At 39.2% G+C, this 15048-nt stretch overlaps 1 protein-coding gene across 1 annotated transcript in view; it reads left to right on the forward strand.

The window, feature by feature from the left end:
* MYO3A (myosin IIIA) overlaps positions 1–15048 on the forward strand; it is a 312359-nt gene that overhangs the window by 97862 nt on the left and 199449 nt on the right. Inside the window, exons 4-5 of the mRNA XM_082259576.1 lie at positions 3093–3197; positions 11979–12078. Coding sequence (XP_082115702.1) covers positions 3093–3197; positions 11979–12078 — 205 coding nt within the window. The remainder of the gene's footprint in view (positions 1–3092; positions 3198–11978; positions 12079–15048) is intronic.

Here is a 15048-nt window from a genome sequence, read left to right on the forward strand (position 1 = left end):
AAAGGGTGGAAGAATGAAAAGTCCACCTCCTCCATTTCTAGAATGCTTTTCATTGAAGGAACTGATAGTACAGCTGCTATTACTGGGACACTGGGCCAGAAAGGGAGAGCATAGTCATCACTTTTGACGAGTGTCTGTCACAGTTGCAGCTGCTCATATTACCCCCACAGCATTGCAAGATCACAGCTGTGGGGGTATCTGGGGGTAGGGGAATGAACATTTCAACCCAGGAACACCCTGCACACAGAACACTTTCATTCATTGTAAAGTACTGCTCCTAGTGCTGTTAATAAAAATGCTATACTTTAGCTTTAATTCAGATAAAGTTATTGTTATCCTTTAACCTCCCTGGCGGTATGATTCTGTCAGGAATTCTGTTCCAAAAGCGGTACAATTCTTTTCATGGAAATTTGGCGTTATGTATTATAGGCCTACAATTCTTAGTAATTACTGACTTAAACCTGACCAAAACAAGTCTCTAGTAGACATCCCAGATGTGATAAATTTGAAACACAAACAAGTGAATTATAATCGAATCAATAATATTATTTTATTATTTAATATATAATATATATAATAAAATTATATTATTGATTAGATTATAATTCATGCGTTATATATTATATATATATGTGTGTATATAGATATATATATATATATATATATATATATATATATATATATATATATATATATATATATATATGTGTGTGTATATATATATATATATATATACATATAACGCATGAATTATAATCGAATCAATAATATAATTTTTATATATATATATATATATATATATATATATATATATATATATATATATATATCTATATACACACATATATATATAATATATATATGTGTGTGTGTGTATATATAGGTATATATATGTATATATATATATATATATATGTATATATATATATATATATATATATATATATATATATATATATATATATATTTGCATATATATAATATAAAATGTGTTATGTGTTTTGTGCAACGTTTTTTTTTTTTTTTTTTTTTAATTTCCCTCTCTAGTTCCGCTCCCATGCAGCATTGCTGCTGCAGGGAACGGAACTAGGAAGTCCTCCTACCGACAGACGAGCGGCGGAGATCTCGGCTGGCGGTCACAGCAATGAGAGCTCATCGCTGGATCGCCAGGATAAGGTAAGAGAAGCTCCGCTGCGCTGTCTGCACGCTCTGCTCATTGACCCCGAGCGTGACTCGGGGATACCGCTAATAGCAGAAAATTCCTACCCCGAGTCACGCTCGGGGATACCGCTAAGGCGGTTAAAACATCTCTGCACACAAGAATGTATCCTTGTATATATTAGGCATAATTATCCATTCACTGCAGCTTCCCAAACCACTCTAGGTTCCATTATCTCTTAGTTCCCACCATTTTTTCTCTTAAACAAAGATATAGTAAAAACGACCCTTTTATTCAAGAAGGGAGTACTGTTGATGGTTGTGCTTTTGGACACATACAGCGGGTAAAATAAGTATTGAACACTCCACCATTTTTCTAGGTAAATATATTTCTAAAGGTGCTATTGACATGACATTTTCATCATTTGTTGGTAAAAACCCATGCAATCCATACACACAAAGAAACCAAATTCAGAAATTAAGTTAATAAAATTGAATGACATAGGGAAACATTTTTGAACACATGAAGAAAGGAAGGTGCAAAAAAGGCATGAAAAGCCAAGACACCAGCTAAAATCTATCAGTAATTAGAAAGCAATTCTGCCGCTTGTCAGTGAAAGTTAATATCAGCTGGTTTAGTTCAACTGATGGCCTATAAAAAGTTGTCTTATTACCAAGGTGTCACACAAGAAACATCTCCTGATGGGTAAAAGCGAAGAGCTCTCTCAATAACAAAATAATTATCAGAAGAGTTTTCCAAGAGCCAAGGACCACTTCAAAGAAAACAATAAGTAATGCACTCAACCGCCATGTCCTGTATCAATGCTCACCATGCAACACTCCATTGCTGAAGAAAAGGCATATTGAAGCTCATTTAAAGTTTGCTGCACAACATTTAGACAAGGCTGTGAAACACTGGGAGAATATAGTCTGGTCAGATGAGACCAAGATTGAACTCTTTGGATGCCATAATACACACCATGTTTGGAGGTCAAATGGCGCTGCACATCACCCCAAAAACACCCCCATACCAACAGTGAAGCTTGGAGGTGGGAACATCGTGGTGTGGGGCTGTTTTTCAGCGTACAGTACTTGCAAACTTCATATCATTGAAGGAAGGATGAATGACAAAATTTACCAAGACATTCTTACCGTAATAAAAATCTGCTGCCATCTACCAGGCTGATGAAGATGAAACAAGGGTGAACATTTCAGCAAGACAATGATTCCAAACACAAAGCCAAGGAAACTCTTAAGTGGTTTCAAAGAAAGAAAACAAAGCTGCTAGAATGGCCCAGCCAACCACCTGACTTGAATCCAATAGGAAATCTATGGAAAGAACTAATGCTTAGAGTTCATAGAAGAGGCCCAATGAACCTTCAAGATTTGAAGACTATTTGTGTGGAAGAATGGGCCAAAATCACACCTGAGCAATGCATGCGACTACTTTCTCCATACAGGAGGCATCTTGAAGCTGTCATTACCAACAAAGGATTTTGTACGAAGTAATAAATAAGTGTCAGTTAGTATGTTCAATACTTTTTTCCCGTTGTCATTCCATTTGATTACACATAACTAATTTCTGAACTTATTTGATTTGGATTCTTTGTATGTATGGATTGCATGGGTTGCTACCGACATGTGGTGAAAATGTCATGTCAATAGCACCTTTAGAAATATATTTTTCTAGAAAAATGGTGACGCATTCAATACTTATTTTACCCACTGTGTATATATATATATAGTATATATATATATATATATATACATATCTATATATATATATATTTCTATGCAATAATGTGTACTTATTTCTATATGATTGATGTTTCTGTGTTATTTAACTTTATTTGTAACACTTAATCTGTACAGTACCATACAAGGTCATAATGGTGTTACGGAAATCAATAATAATATTTAAATGACATTTGCAGTTGTGCAATGGCGGATCTGTCACTGATTTGGCAAAAGGACTCCTGAAAAGAGGTGAAAGAATGAATGAAGCCATCATTGCATACATCCTACATGAAGCTCTAATGGTGAGACTCTGCTCTTGGGGTAAATTTCTTCCCCGTTTATGTCTCTTTTCACACCTGCGTAGTACTGTGATTTTATTATTTAGATATCTAGCAATAGCACATGGCAGCTCAATTTGGATGAAATATACACAGGTGTGCCTCTCATAAAATTAAAATATCATCAAAATGTTAATATATTTCAGTAATTCAATTGAAAAAAATGAAACTCATTTTATATAGATGCGTTGCACACAGAGTGATATGTTTCAAGCATTTCTTTCTTTTAATTTTGATGATTATGGCTTACAGCTAGTAAAAACCCAAAGATCTTTATATCAGAAAATCAAAATATTACATAAGACCAATAAAAAAAAAAGGATTTGTATATGAAATGTATGTCCATGTACAGTATAGTATGCACTCAATACTTGGTCGGGGGTTACTTTGCATGATTTACCGTATCAATGTGGCGTGGCATGGAGGTGATCAGCCTGTGGCACTTCTTAGGTGTTATGGAAGCCCGGATTGCTTTGATAGCTGCCTTTAGCTCATCTGCATTGTTGGGTCTGGTGTCTCTCATCTTCCTCTTGACAATACCCCACAGATTCTCTATGGGGTTTAGGTCAGGCGAGGATTTGTGGAGTATTGTCAAGAGGAAGATGAGAGACAAATACACAGAACCAACAATGCAGACTAGCTGAAGGCCGCTATCAAAGATACCCGGGCTTCCACAACACCTCAGCAGTGCCACAGGCTGATCACCTCCATGCCATGCGCTATTGATACAGTAATTCATGCAAAAGGAGCCCCAACCAAGTATTGAGCCCATACTATACTGAGCAAGCTTATAGTAAGCCAACATTTCTGTATTAAATATTCTTTTTTTATTGGCCTTATGTAATATTTTTATTTTCTGAGATACTGAATTTTGGGTTTTCATTAGCTGTAAGCCATAATCATTAAAATTAAAAGAAAGAAATGCTTGAAATGTAATACTCTGTGTGTAACACATTTATATAAAATATTTGAGTTTCGCTTTTTAAATTGAATTACTAAAATACATTACCTCTTGCCGACCAGCAAGCGTAGTTTTACTGCGGCAGGTCGGCTCTGTCCCACGAAACGATGTACCTGTACGTCGCTTCGCGGGACCACTAGTGTGGGTGTGCGCACCCACAGATTGGCCACAGGGGGAGCCAATCAGTGAGTCCGATGCCCGTGATTGCCACCGGCACCCGCGATTGCTCCCAGTGGAGACAGAACGTTGTAAACACGGCAGACCGCTGTTCTGCCAGTAATGAACACAGGTATCCTGTGTTCCTCTTATTTAGGACCACAGGTCTCTGTGTTCATGCAGCAAGCTCACCCCCCACAGTTAGTAAACCCTCTCCTAAGGACACATTTTACCCTTTGATCGCCCCTGGTGTTAACCCATTCCCTGCCAGTGTTATTAGTACAGTAACAGTGCATATTTTTAGCACTGATTACTGTAGTAATCTTACTGGTCCCCACAAAAGTGTCAGTTAGGTGTCCAATCTGTCCGCTGCAATGTCGCAGTCCTGCTAAAAATCCCTGATTGCCGCCATTACTAGTAAAAAAATAAATAAATATATAAAAATGAAGTAAATCTATCCCCTAGTTTATAGACGCAATAACTTTTGTGCAAACCAATCAATATACGCTTATTGGGATTTTTTATACCAAAAATATGTCGCAAAATACAAATTGGCCTAAAATGATGAAAAATTTGATTTTACATTTTTTTTTTAATTGGGAATGTTATATAGCAGAAAATAAAAAATATTGTTTTTTTTTTTTTTCAGAATTGTCATTTTTTTTTTGTTTATAGCTCAAAAAATGAAAGCCACAGAGGTAATCAAATACCACCAAAAGAAAGCTTTATTTGTAAGAAAAAAAGGACATCAATTTTATGTGGGTACAGCGTTGTACGACCGCGCAATTGTCAGTTAAAATAACGCAGTGCCGTTTCGCAAAAAAATGGCCTGGTCATTAAGGGGTAAAACCTTCCAGTCCAGAAGTGGTTAATAAATAATTTTTTGATGATATTCTAATTTTATGACCTGGATCTGTATATATTTCATCTAAATTAGGCTGCCATGTACTATTGCTATTTTCATAAATCACTGTGTAGCCAGACTGCTCTGAGTCCTATAGCGGTAACATGGTCTGCTATAGAAATAGTTACTTGTTAGCCTACAAAATTGTTCCTCTAGTACAGGGGTGTCCAAGCTTTTTTCAAAGAGGGCCAAATTTGATGAAGTGAACATGTGTGAGGGCCGACCATTTTGCCTGACAATCTTTGGACCATTAATATTAAATGCAAATTACCTATTTTATGCAAAGTTTATTGCAAACGGCATACTTTTCATTTCATCAAATAGATGACAAATCTAAAGAGGTAAAAGCAAAAGTATGGGACTTTAAATGAGGTTGACTAGACCAGGAAATTTATTACAAAAATACAGAAACATATGAGGATATGGTTACAGAGACATACACAGAGATATAACAACCAGTCATGGTACAATATTGGTACAAATAAATACAAATAAAATATTATATAATACAATATTCCTCGGATCATATGCAGATCTCTCTGAAGTAAATAGGTACAATAAAGCCTCATGATCTCTGTGTGCGCACAATCATAAATCTAAAGAGGTGTTAAATCAATCGTCCTTTCCTATCTGAAGGCCAGATGGAAAAAAAATCCTGGAAGCTGAAATATATGTCAGAAACATTGTTAAGTGCATTACATATTATTGGTAATAAAGGTCGTCTTCAACTTTTAAGTTCAAAAAAATACGAGCAGGAACATAACACCAAGTATACATGTTGTGTCCAAATATATTTATAACTGATTTAGACCAACTGACATTAACTGAGATTTTACAATGTATTCATCTCAATTCTGAGCATGGGTGCTCCCTAATCAGTTACACAAGGGTTAACCACATATAAGCGCTATATGAACCCACCGCTGATGATTAATGATGGCAGCAATGTATTTTTCCAAATTACCTGTGAGGCCGTATTAAAGCGGCCCGGGGGCCGCAGTTGGCCGGACTTTGGACATGCCTGCTCTAGTATATCAGCTCCAAAGTTTAATAAAAATGTGAGCTTTTTTACTGAACTTAGCTAGTAATAGTTTGTTACATTCAACTGGACTTGTTGAATAATGTTGAAGACATTTTTCTGCTTGTCTGCACAGCTTCCTCAGCTCTTATGTGTTTCAGGAACATGCCCCATCATTTATATCCACATGAGTAACTCAGTCACCTTAAGTCCCGGTTCACACTGAGGCGACCTGTGAGGCGACCTGGTCGCCTCACAGGTCGCCGTAGGTCGCCTCCCATACAGAAGCTATGGACCCGTTCTAATAGGAGCGACACAAGTCGCTCCGACTTAGAAAAAGGGTCCTGAGCTTCTTTGGGGCGACCCGGAGGCGACCGCCATAGACTTCAATGTTATGAAGTACGTGGTGGCCGCTCCGAGGTCGCCTCCCGAAGTCGGATCGCCCCTATGTGAACGGGGCCTAAAGCTTAAGTTTAGTAAAAATAAATAAATAAATAAATAAAAAAAAAAAGTTTTGAAAAAAACAGCACAAGGAACATTACATCTGGTGCAGAGGGGGTCAATAGAGCCAAGGCACCTGTCATATGCACTCATTAGGGCTGCCCACTATGCACGCCCTTTCCACCCCCCTCCTCCATTTATAGAAGCCACATTATAGCTTCCATGAATGAAACACAATCTATGGATGGAGGATAGGCGGATGAATGAAAAGTCTGCTTCGTCCATTCATAGAGTGCTTATGCTAATTCTTTTAAAAACCTTATGTAAAACCTTACTCGATTCCCCTATTAACACAGACAGTGTTGATGCGGGAATCCCTCCTGCCGGGACATTGTCTTCTCCGTTCGGGGGGACTGTGGAGTGCAAGGGAAGCCAGCGATTATTGCTAGTGGCTATAGCAGCCGCTAGCGATAAACACGGGTAAAATCCAGCATGCTGGTAGTACATTCAACCTGCTAATACAGTACACAGTTGGAATCTCAGTTCAGCAGGATTTGAACCGTGTATAGCCTGCTTTAGGCTTTAATCCAATTATCATGGAATGTGTAAAGGCAGATGCGTATTGTCAAAGAGCAGGATGGGGGTATATGAAAGTTTGGTAAACCACCCTCTTCTTTTTACTTCTTTCTTCACAATTACAGAACAAGTCCAGTTGAATGTGACTACTGCTGGCCATACTATGGCTTTGATATGTGAGAACCTTCAAAGGCACTCACTGTACTTATTTACTGTACATCCGTATAAAAATCACTCATATTTAATAGCATATAGTGTTCTGGTCTGCGGATCAAAGAAATCGTTCCCTGGATTTGAAAGTAAAGCCATGTGATCTTACGTGCTGCACTTATTCTGTGACTTCTTAAGGATAAGTGCACATTAGGTAAGACCCCTCAAACGCCCTTTGCCGGATCTCAGCAACATTAATCTCCAAGTGATCTTATTTGCTGTACTTACTCAGTGAATTCCTGAAGTGTATTCCCATATCTGCAGCCAAATTGGGATAACTCATACTTTATATTTGGTACATGTTCCCATTCACTTTCACTAAAATGTATTACATTCACTAACATTTGGGTGTATTTTAACCACTTCCAGCAAACTGACGTACCTGCACGTCGGCTTAAAGAAGTGGTTTTTCCCGGGGTGATGCCTGCAGCTGCAGGCATCAATCCGGTATTGTTTTTTAGAGTCGGTGTTTGGCTTTCTGGAGATAACAACCGATGCGGATCACCAGCTACTCATCCGTTATCCCAGCAACCAGGACGTCCCCTCCAGCCGCCTTCCACTGCCTTCTACCGCTCTGCCTGGGTCTTGCGTCCCACTGGGAGACCCAAGCAACCAGTCGGCACGTCCCCAGGATGGTTAGAGTCCCGAAAGAAGCCAGATTCGGCTTCAATCGGGTCTCCAATCAAGTAAACCAGAAGAGACGTCACGACGTTACTTCTGGTTTACTTGGCTGATAACGGCGTTGATTTAAAAAAAAAAAAAAACTGTATTCAAAAATACAGATTTTAGCGTTTTGAATACTTTGAAGTGTATTGGAGGGGTTTGGGGTCTTTTAAACCCCTGATCCCTCTATACACGTAAATAGTAACTGTCACTGCCTATTACTGTCACAAGGGATGTGTACATTTCTTGTGACAGCAATAAAAGTGATCAGATTGTTTTATTTATTTATTTATTTTTAATTAACATTGTTAAAAATAAAAAATAAAATAAATAGGAAAAAATGAAAACAAATTTTAAAGCGCCCCTGTCCCCTTGAGCTCGTGCACCAAAGAAAAAGCATACGTAAATCGCGCCCGCAAATGCAAATGGTGTTCAAATCACACATGTGAGGTATCGCCACGATCGTCAGATCGTAAACAACAAGTGTCAAAAAAAGGCTTGGTCCTTAAGTGGTTAAACAGAAGATATAGATTTGGTAAACAATTGCATTAATATTGTGCAACATAAAGATTGACAACATTCCTTCTATTCTGTGGGTCCTCTGCTTTTAGAAAATAAATACAATTTTGTTTTTTTTATGTGTTTTCATGTAACAAAAATGTGTGCTTAAAATTAAAAAATTTGGTCAAAGTGGAAGTAATGTTGATGTATGATCAAATGGTTGACAGGCAGGGTATTTATGACTGAAGAGACCTTATTGGTCTCTTCTGCCATAAATGCATCCTTCTGCCTGTCAGCTGTCATGTTTCCTGAGCCATGCATGTGCAGCTCTGTGAACACCTATGGCCCAGATCGACCCCCAATCAATGCCGCGGTGATGTGACTCCTGTGCACATGTGCGGGAGTTGTGTTATTGTAGCCTGGTCTACCCGGAAGGAAGACCTGGTGAGGATGGAAGTGCCAAGGGCCCGCCAGATGGGTCCCTGCGCTGCGCTGGAGGACACCATATGACAGGTAAGTCTGCCATAATGTACTAGTATGCTGTGCATACTAGTACATTATGGCATAACCCACCTAAACCCTATTTTCCATCCATCTGGCAGATCGGATGGGATTGGATGAGAACGGACAGGTGGTCCATTCTCATCCGATCTCCCCCTAGAGGACAGCGGGGACCTGACAGCTCCGTCTGTGCACACAGAGCGGAGGCGGAGCAGAACGGGCCTCGTCGGACGGCGCACTGTGTGAAAGGACCCTCACACTGACAATTCTTAAAAATGTTCCCTCTCCCCTCCTCCTACATATCCTCTCTACCCTGTGTAAAAAGATCTGTATATTTACCTATTATATATTTGTTCCAGGTCTAGTCCGGTCACGTGATCCTGCAGCTCGGCTGTCTTGTATCATGAAGCAGCAACGACTGTGAATTCTGGGAGCTTTGATGTCCCCCATAACAATCCATGGCCCAGCCCTTGTCTGAGCTCCTCCTCTGCTGCCCCACTGACACAGGAACCAGAGTTGCAGGATCTTGTGAGCGGACCAGAGCAGGCTAAAGGTCTAGTCCGGTCACGTGATCCTGCAGCTCTGGCTGACCTGTATCATGGAGCAGTAACGACTGTAAATTCTAGGAGCTTTGATGTCACCCATAAGAACCGATGGCCCAGCCCTTGTCTGAGCTCCTCCTCCGCTGCTCCACTGACACAGGGGAACCAGTGTTGCAGCACCTTGGGAGTGGACCAGAGCGGGCTAAAGGTCTAGTCCGGTCACGTGATCCTGCAGCTCCAGCTGTCCTGTATCATGGAGCAGTAATGACTGGGAATTCTGGGCGCTTTGATGTCACCCATAAGCTCCCATGGCCCAGCCCTTGTCTGAGCTCCTCCTGTCCACTGTCCCACTGATACAGGGGAACCAGAGTTGCAGGATCTTGTGAGTGGACCAGAGCAGGCTAAAGGTCTATTCCGGTCACGTAATCCTGCAGCTCCGGCTGTCCTGTATCATGGAGCAGTAACGACTGTGAATTCTGGGAGCTTTGATGTCACCCATAAGCTCCCATGGCCCAGCCCTTGTCTGAGCTCCTCCTGTCCACTGTCCCTCTGATACAGGGGAACCAGAGTTGCAGGATCTTGTGAGTGGACCAGAGCGGGCTAAAGAAAGGTAAGTACACAGATCTTTTTTACACAAGGTAGGCAGGATAGGTAGGAACAGGTGAGTAGGAACATTTTTAAGAATAGTTAGTGTTACACTTGAATTCCACTTAAATTAGGTTAAATAATCTCCAAAAAAAAAAAAAAAGCTATCGTTTTCTTTTACATAGCGCTAGCATAAATGCATTAATTTATCTTGACATCAGTGTCTTGTAATTCTCTGCACATCAGCACTCAGAAAGAGAGGGGCAGGGGCACTACTATGCATTTATTTAAGGCTGCCATACAGTTCTTTGGCCTATCACAAGAGGAGAGAGAGCAGACTGATGACCTCTTCAGTATGGTGCTGCTCCTTCATTGTCCAGTCACACAGTTGGGAGGATTCTTGACCAAGCTCTATTACTTTACTTCAGAATAGTCTTAAAGAAGGTCATTGCCCTAGCATTCCTAGTAGGGAACCAAAGAGAATTTACAAATCTTCTGACAGCTAAAACAATTTATGCAGTATATTTCCACTTTTGTTTTTTGTTTTTTTCAGGTCATTTTTATTGAAAAAGTTTTGCAGTTTACAACAAAACTGAGACAAATAAAACATTCCCACTGAACATGTGGAAACACATAAAAGACATTTTGAGGAAAAATAAAAGAGAAAGAAAATAAAAAATTCAGGCAAAATATGCGACTTCCAGATTTTACAATCGCTGTCATGTAAGACCTTCCAACATAGCAATGGGTTAACAATGACAATCCTCATGTGCCTTATTGGCAAACATTTAAAATAAGAACATATACTCAACTTTGTGACCATACCATGACGGCGTAGGTAAACATTTATTCCAGATCAGCGATCTACACCACTTCTATCTTTCCTCAGTGTCATCTGTAAGCATGGTAGAGTGCATAGACAGGTTGGAGTCGAGCCATAGAGACCACATTTTTTAAAATATTTTGGGGCATTTCCAATGTTTATATAGCAGTTCCTCTGTCCAAAAAATTTAAATCGAAAGCATTGGACCATTGGGGTATTTGTTGGTGGGGAGTTTGATATCTATTTCTGTATTAGGAGTTTACGGGCTATATACATAGACCGTAACCACATCCCATGCATTTCAGATGGGAGACTATTGTCTGGCATAATACCTAGAAGTGCTATTTTTGGGTCAGACAGAACATGCGTAGAGCATAAAGTATTTAGGGTATCAAATTTGTATTCCCAATATCAATGCAATTTAGGACAACACCACAGCATGTGTATGAATGTTTCAGCTATTTACCTGGGTAAAAAGGTATCCCTGTGCTTCCTCATCCAGAGTGGAGGTACTCTATTAAAGAAAGTGGTTGGTTTACCAAAACTGGAGATTGCAAAATCTGATGTTCCTGTGCATGTTAGCCAATCAGCTTCTAACTTCAGCTTGTTCAATTAAGCTTTGGAAAAAAAAATATGGAAGCTGATTGGTTTCTATGTAGAGCTGCACCAGATTTTGCACTCTCCAGTTTTAGTAAATCAACCCCAAAGTGTTGTACTGGCCAGATTACCAGCCGTTACGTTTAAGGATAAGTTAGCTTCATTATTTTGCATTTTTGGTTTTGGGTTTAATTCTGCTTTACACATAAAAATACCACAATCATAAAAAAATGTATACCCACTTCTAATATAATGAATGTTCTGCAGGGACTACAACATTTGCACAGCCATAAGACAATTCACCGTGATGTTAAGGGAAACAATATTCTACTGACTACAGATGGAGGTGTCAAACTGGTGGACTTTGGTATGACAATGCTTTTTATATACAATAGTCCTAAAAATAGTAATGAACAGTGGATTATCAAAAACAAATGTTTAAAAAAATGTTGCAACATTTATATAAAGCTGGATTCAACAATGAATATTAAAGATGGTAAACACATTTGTCAGTTTAATTAGTATAATTAGATATACAGTATCTCGAGTTTGGAATAAAAAAAAAAAAAAACACAGTATCTCACAAGAGAGAGTGCACCCCTCACATTTTTGTAAATATTTTATTCTTATATCTTTTCATGTGACAACACTGAAAGAAATGACACTTTGCTACAATGTATAACAATGTATAACAGTGTAAATTTGCTGTCCCCTCAAAACAACTCAACACAAAGCCATTAATGTCCAAACCGCTGGCAACAAAAGTGAGTACACCCCTAAGTTAAAATGTCCAATTTGGGCACAATTAGCCATTTTCCCTCCCCGGTGTCATGTGACTCGTTAGTGTTACAAGGTCTCAGGTGTGAATGGGGAGCAGGGGTGTTAAATGTGGTGTTATTACTCTCACTCTCTCATACTGGTCATTGAAAGTTCAACATGGCACCTCATGGCAAAGAACTCTCTGAGGATCTGAAAAAAAGAATTGTTGTTCTACATAAAGATGGCCTAGGGCTAGGCTATAGGAAGATTGTCAAGACCCTGAAATGGAGCTGCAGCATGGTGGCCAAGACCATACAGCGGTTTAACAGGATGGGTTCAACTCAGAACAGGCCTCGCTGTGGTCGACTAAAGAAGTTGAGTGCATATGCTCAGCTTCATTTCCAGAGGTTGTCTTTGGGAAATAGACGTATGAATGCTGCCAGCATTGCTGCAGAGGTTGAAGAGGTGGGGGGGGGTCCGCCTTTCAGTGTTCAGACCATATGCCGCACACTGCATTACATTGGTCTGCATGGCTGTCCTCCCAGAAGGAAGCCTCTTCTAAAGATGATGCACAAGAAAGCCCACAAAATGTTTGCTGAAGGAACCATGTCCTGTGGTCTGATGAGACCAAGATAAAAGTATTTGGTTCAGATGGTGTCAAGCATGTGTGGAGGCAACCAGGTGAGTACAAAAACAAGTGTGTCTTGCCTACAGTCAAGCATGGATGTGGGAGTGTCATGATCTGGGGCTACATGAGTGCTGCTGACACTGTGGAGCTACAGTTCATTGAGGGAACCATGGATGCCAACATGTATTGTGACATACTGAAGCAGAGTATGATCCCCTCCCTTTAGAGACTGGGCCACAGGACAGTATTCCAACATGATAACAACCCCAAACACACTTCCAAGGCTAACACTGCATTGCTAAGGAAGCTGAGGGTAAAGGTGAAGGACTGTCCAAGCATTTCTCCAGACCTAAACCCTAGTGAGCATCTGTGGGGCATCCTCAAAAAGAAGGTGGAGGAGCGCAAGGTCTCTAACATCCACCAGCTCCTTGATGTCGTCATGGAGGAGTGGAAGAGGACTCCAGTGGCAACCTGTGAAGCTCTGGTGAACTCCATGCCCAAGAGGTTAAGGCAGTGCTGGAAAACAATGATGGCCATACAAAATAATGACACTTTGGGCCCACTTTGGACATTTTCACTTAGGGTTGTACTCACTTTTGTTGCCAGTGGTTTAGACATTAATGGCTGTGTGTTGAATTATTTTGAGGGGATAGCAAATGTACACCCTAATACAAGCTGTACACTCACTACTTTACATTGTAGCAAAGTGTCATTTCTTCAGTGTTGTCACATGAAAAGATATAATAAACGATTTACAAAAATGTGGGGGGTGTACTCACTTTTGTGGGATACAGTATTTTACAATGTACATGCACACGGGTTGATATATGCTGTTACTAAACATCAGTTATGGTTCAGCAGTATATAGGTGCATCTCAAAAAATTTTAAAAAAATCATCAAAAAGTTAACTTATTTCAGTAATTCAATTCAAAAAGTGAAACTCATATTTTATATAGATGCATTACACACAGAGTGATATATTTCAAACATTTCTTTCTTTTAATTTTAATGATTATGGCTTACAGCTGGATAAAACGAAAAATTCAGTATCTCAGAAAATTTGAATATTACATAACACCAATAAAAAAAGGATTTTTATTACAGAAATGTTGGCTTACTGAAAAGTATGTCCATGTACAGTATAGTATGCACTGAATATTTGGTTGTGGTTCCTTTTGCATGAATTACTGCATCAATGTGGCGTGGCATAGAGGCGATCAGCCTGTGGCACTGTTGAGGTGTTATGGAAGGCCAGCTTTCTTTATTAGCGGCCTTCAGCTCATCTGCATTGTTGGGTCTGGTGTCTCTCATCTTCCTCTTGATGAAAGAAAGAAAGAAAGAAAGAAAGAAAGAAAGAAAGAAAGAAAGAAAGAAAGAAAGAAAGAAAGGAAGAAAGAAAGAAAGAAATGCTTGAAATATATCACTCTGTCTGTAACGCATCTATATAAAATATACGAGTTTCACTTTTTGAATTGAGTTACTGAAATAAATTAACTTTTTAATGATATTCTAGTTTTTTGAGATGCACCTAGCTTCTTATTTCTTAAAAGCAAATCTGTCTGGAAAGCAAGATCAAGTGTTGCATAGTAAACCCCAAATAATGTGGAAATCACATTTCCTTTTAAGTTTACACACTGTGATCTGTAGTAGAAAATTATTAGTTTTGCTACCTTGTATTTGAATCTCAAAAGAAAGCTGTATGGGGCTCCTGATGCTTTTTTGTGCCTTGGATCTGTAGATGTACTGGATGTACTGACAGTTCCAACTGGCAAAAAAGTTGCTTTATATAATTACAGAACTGTTGCATGTCCAAGTATCATTTTCTTGGGGACAGGCTCTCTTTAAGAAAAACATCTATGTTGTATGTATACAAAATAATTAATATTCTTGCCATATTATTACAACTTCTTGGATATGTTTGCTTAAAGTGGAACTACACTATCACAAAC

The sequence above is a fragment of the Pelophylax lessonae genome, assembly GCF_965119305.1.
Source record: "Pelophylax lessonae genome assembly, chromosome: 5".
Classification (NCBI taxonomy): domain Eukaryota; kingdom Metazoa; phylum Chordata; class Amphibia; order Anura; family Ranidae; genus Pelophylax; species Pelophylax lessonae.